The sequence below is a fragment of the Mastomys coucha genome, unplaced genomic scaffold (assembly GCF_008632895.1).
Source record: "Mastomys coucha isolate ucsf_1 unplaced genomic scaffold, UCSF_Mcou_1 pScaffold4, whole genome shotgun sequence".
Lineage (NCBI taxonomy): Eukaryota > Metazoa > Chordata > Mammalia > Rodentia > Muridae > Mastomys > Mastomys coucha.
In genome coordinates, this window is record NW_022196910.1 from 56,513,875 (window position 1) to 56,518,313 (window position 4,439).

General features: G+C 35.2%; 1 protein-coding gene across 1 annotated transcript; it reads left to right on the top strand.

Annotated features, from left to right (window-relative positions):
• The first annotated feature begins 3,290 nt into the window (after positions 1 to 3,290).
• LOC116076015 (olfactory receptor 6C3-like) lies at positions 3,291 to 4,229 on the top strand. The gene has a single exon (XM_031349564.1). It carries the CDS (start codon positions 3,291 to 3,293, stop codon positions 4,227 to 4,229), a length of 939 nt encoding a protein of 312 aa, XP_031205424.1.
• The last annotated feature ends 210 nt before the right edge of the window (positions 4,230 to 4,439 follow it).

Genomic DNA, 4,439 nt, shown 5'->3' on the forward strand with positions numbered 1-4,439 from the left:
GGAGTATCTTCTGGGTATATGCCCAGGAATGGTATAGCTGGGTCTTTAAGGGAGTTATTCATGCTCTTCTTAAATTCCTCTATGACCATCATGAGACATTATTTTAGATCCAAATCTTGCTTTTCTGATGTTTTGGGATATCCAGGGCTTGCTTTAGTGGGACTACTAGGCTCTGATGAAGCCATGTAATCTTGGTTTCTGTTGGTAAGATTCTTGCGTTTGCCTTTCGTCATCTGTTGATGTTCTTGCTGTCTATGGCTGGAGCTTGTTCCTCCTGTGCGTCTGTAAGCCTGTGTCAGCACTTCTGGGAGATCAGCTCTCCTCAGGTAAAAGCTGCATCTCTGGGTTGGAGCACTCCCCGAAGGCAAGCTCTCTGCTTGTGGGGAAGGGGCAGAGAGGGCTGTGGATCTGCAGAACCTCCTCCTAGGTGAAGAAGGAGGTAGAAAGATCTTGTGTTGGCTGCCCTGTCGCTTCTGCTGCCTGTGCTTCCTGGCTGGTCCCACCTCTTCCTATCCAACCTATTCTTATCATGGTCCCCATCTCCTCTAAGGTTCTCCCTACTTTTCTGCCTATATAACTTCAGGTAGTCTTTCTCTCTCTGTTTAGAAAACAAACACGTCATCAAAACAACCAACCAACCAACCAACCAGCCAACCAACCAACCATCCAACCAGAATAGAACAAAACTAACAATAAGAAAATAAACAGTTCAATATACAAAGACAGATAGACACAGACACAGTCAGAGAGACACACACATACCAGTAAACACAAAAAATTGGAAACAATATTTAAATATCAGTTATGCAAAAAAAAAAAAAATTCCACAAAAAGCTTTGAGATAAAATAGCTCCAAAAATCACATTGAATTATGTTTTTGTGTTGGCCATTTACTGTAGGGCATGGTTCCTGCCCTTAGGTGTGTTACATATACCCAATGACAGTCCATCAGAGTAGATTTGTTTTTCCTTTGTGAGTTCCTAAGCACAGTTAGACAGTACAGGAACATAGACTGTCTGCCTAGGAACGATGTGGTCAATGAGTGTTGTCAGCCAAAGAGAATACCCATGTTGGATCCAGATGGTGATTCCGTAGTAATGGTGGTGCTAATCTTTAGGACCTGCATCATAACACTATATACTCTCAATACTGGGGTATTAATTACAAGACTTAATGTTTGTTATTTTGTGTTTTAGCCTTGCAAGTCTTAAATATATCAACATAATGATTTTTTGTTCCCTATTCTGCTGTGCACTGACAAAATCTAGTAATTAGTAAAATGTCAGACTGTCAAAGAGGAGATCAATGTAGGATGTTTTAGTCCTGGTCCTAACTAATCCCAAATGAACTGAGAATAAATTATCTCCTGAGCATAGACTGAGTCCATGCACTCATTAAGAAAATTGCTTGACCAAAGGGAAGCCAGGTTGGATATTATAAGTTGATTGTTATACATTTTTTTTTCTGTTTCTCTATATTGTTTGATTTTGAAGAAGGATGAATTACAGCATCACTACGTACATGTCTTGAACTTCTGGTTGCATCCTTCTTGTCTTTAGTTGAGTGTGTCAGGGATTCATAGACTTTCAGAGAAGGTATTTATGCTTGTGCAGATTTCAATTTTATCTTATCCAGAGACCTTCAAAATGTTTTACTTTCCAGTGTCTTAAAACAGTGTTAGTTGCTTCATTTCCTTAAAGAATTCCGAGGATGACAATAGTATGTTTATAGCACATTCTGTGTCTGTGAAAAGATAAAAGAGATTAAAGATACATTTATTTTCATTTCTAAATGAGGCTATTAGCATCCTCAAAAGCAATTCATCATGTATGTTTTTTATGTTGTTTTGTATACTTAAAAGAGGCAAGTGTGGTCTGAATGATGAAACTGTCTTTTGAAGAATAATAAGAATATGTTTATTTCTATGCTTTTAAGTGGCAGAATTTAAGTCATGGCTGACTTCTATAGGGTTTTATATCTGCTGATATTACCATATATACCAAATATATTTCATATTTGTGAAAAAAATGCTTTTTATCCAGCATTGAAAGGTTATTTTAGCCTGAAAAATGCAACAATCCTGAACTGATCATTTAAATATATTTATTGTTCTTAATTTTACATTTTAGTAAATTTTAACTGTCATATAAACCACATAACAGTTGTCAGTTTTGATGGCATATCTTATAGAGAAAAAACATGGAGACTTGGAAGGCTAAAGTAGGAAGGTGAATAATGTTCATTATCAGCTTTAGTTCTTATCACTTGTTGAACCACATAGCACAGAAAATAGTACAACAGCTTTGATAACTTAAATCACAGACTCTGTGTTGTCTGTTAAATATCAGGAGAGAACAGCGTGCAGGTTACAGAGCTCTGTAGTTGGAGAAAGTGATTCCAGTACATATCTTTATTCATTCTGATAATTTTTTGAGAAGAAAGCCACTATTACACTTTTTAAATGTTTTTATTGGTTATTTTATTTACTGACATTTCAAATGTTCCATTATTACACTTTATGATGAAAAACCAAAAACTTCATGTGAGTTCCTTTTGTCCTCAAGAAGGTTTAAAGATAAAATAGCAAATAAACTTAGCAAAGAGAAAATGTTAAATTAATACAAGTGTATCAGAATTAGTAGAAAATAACTATTGATTCCTGGCTGCATTTAATTATTTTCTGTAGCCCATATTTTAATTCTCACAAATCAAGAATTTTTTTTTATAATAAAAGAAAAATTTATTCTGCTTTTTTGGTCACAAACATATTTACTTCCTTAGCCAATGTAAAATAACACATATTACTATTGAAAATAACCATGACAACACTTAGGTTTAGTAAATATGATTGGGTACTCAGTTTCTACTGATATACTATAGAAGTTTGGAAATAGTATTGAAGTTGAAATTTAATGTTATATACTTAGTTCTGAAAGCATACAATATAACAAACCAGAAAACCTGTTTTGAATTAAAAATGAAGATGCTATTAAAATATTGTTACATAAATTTATAATTCAAAATATGTTACACATATAGAAATAAGGACCATATGTAGACTATTGGTGTATAATTGCCCCAGAGGACTTTAAACACCCACGTAGAAAAATATTTCCCTTCAGAAAGATGTTTTTGGTTTAAGAGGATGAGAGGAGTTTAGAAAATTGGAAATGTTCAATTGCTTAACTTCACAGAATGTAGAAATATCAGTATTTAAAGTTTTGTTCCTTTTTCACTGTGTTTATACTGGTTTCTTTTTCATCAATAGATTCTATGAGCAATAAATCAACATGAGAAACAACTCTATGGTTACAGAGTTTTTGCTTTCAGGCATATCAGATGATCCAGAACTTCAGGTTGTGATTTTTATCTTTTTATTCATTGCTTACATACTAAGTGTTACTGGAAACCTAACCATCATCACTCTAACCTTGCTAGACTCCCAGTTAAAGACTCCTATGTATTTCTTCCTCCAGAATTTCTCCTTCTTAGAAATTATATTCACCAGTGTTTCAATCCCTAAATTTTTGGGGTCAATAATTACTGAAGTCAAAACTATTTCCTATAACAATTGTTTGACTCAATTATACTTCTTCCTTTCCCTGGGAGTGTCTGAGTTCTTTCTTCTAACCGCCATGTCTTATGATCGCTATGTTGCCATCTGTAAGCCACTGCACTATGTTATCATCATGAATCAGAAAGTCTGCACCCTTCTTGTCCTCACTTCATGGCTGGTAGGATTTCTGAGCATCTTCCCTTTAATCATGCTTATCCTTAAGTTAGATTTTTGTGCTTCCACTACAATTGATCATTTCTGCTGTGACTACTTCCCCATTTTACAACTATCTTGCTCAGATACAAGGCTTTTAGAGGCATTTGGTCTTTATTGTGCATCTATTACTCTGCTGTTCACACTGGCTCTAGTGATCTTGTCCTACATCTGCATCATCAGCACCATTCTGAGGTTCCCATCTGCCAGCCAGAGGAAAAAGGCTTTCTCCACCTGTTCCTCTCACATGATTGTCATCTCCATCTCTTATGGAAGCTGCATTTTCATGTATGTCAAACCTTCTGCAAATGAAAGAGCATCACTGACCAAAGGAGTGGCTGTTCTCAATACTTCAATTGCTCCCATGCTGAACCCTTTTATTTACACCTTGAGAAATCAACAAGTAAAACAAGCCTTCAAGGATCTGATTAATAAAGTAATGTTTAATAGAAACAAATGAATGTACTGGTTAATGTGAACATCTTTACACCTCTTCAAAAATGAAGGAATCAACCTTTGATTATATTATGAGCACCTCAGTTTTAGCTTCTTAAAAAAGTATTTTGTGTATATGGGTATTTTGGCTGCCTTTATATCTCTGTGCATTTCTGTGTACCTATTGCAAGCCTTGTGTCCACAGAGGCCAGAAAAGGGCATTGGGTCTTCTGAA

Bases quoted from the DNA above. Each gene is read 5' to 3' on its own strand.
- LOC116076015 (XM_031349564.1), top strand. From the start codon at position 3,291: ATGAGAAACAACTCTATGGTTACAGAGTTTTTGCTTTCAGGCATATCA.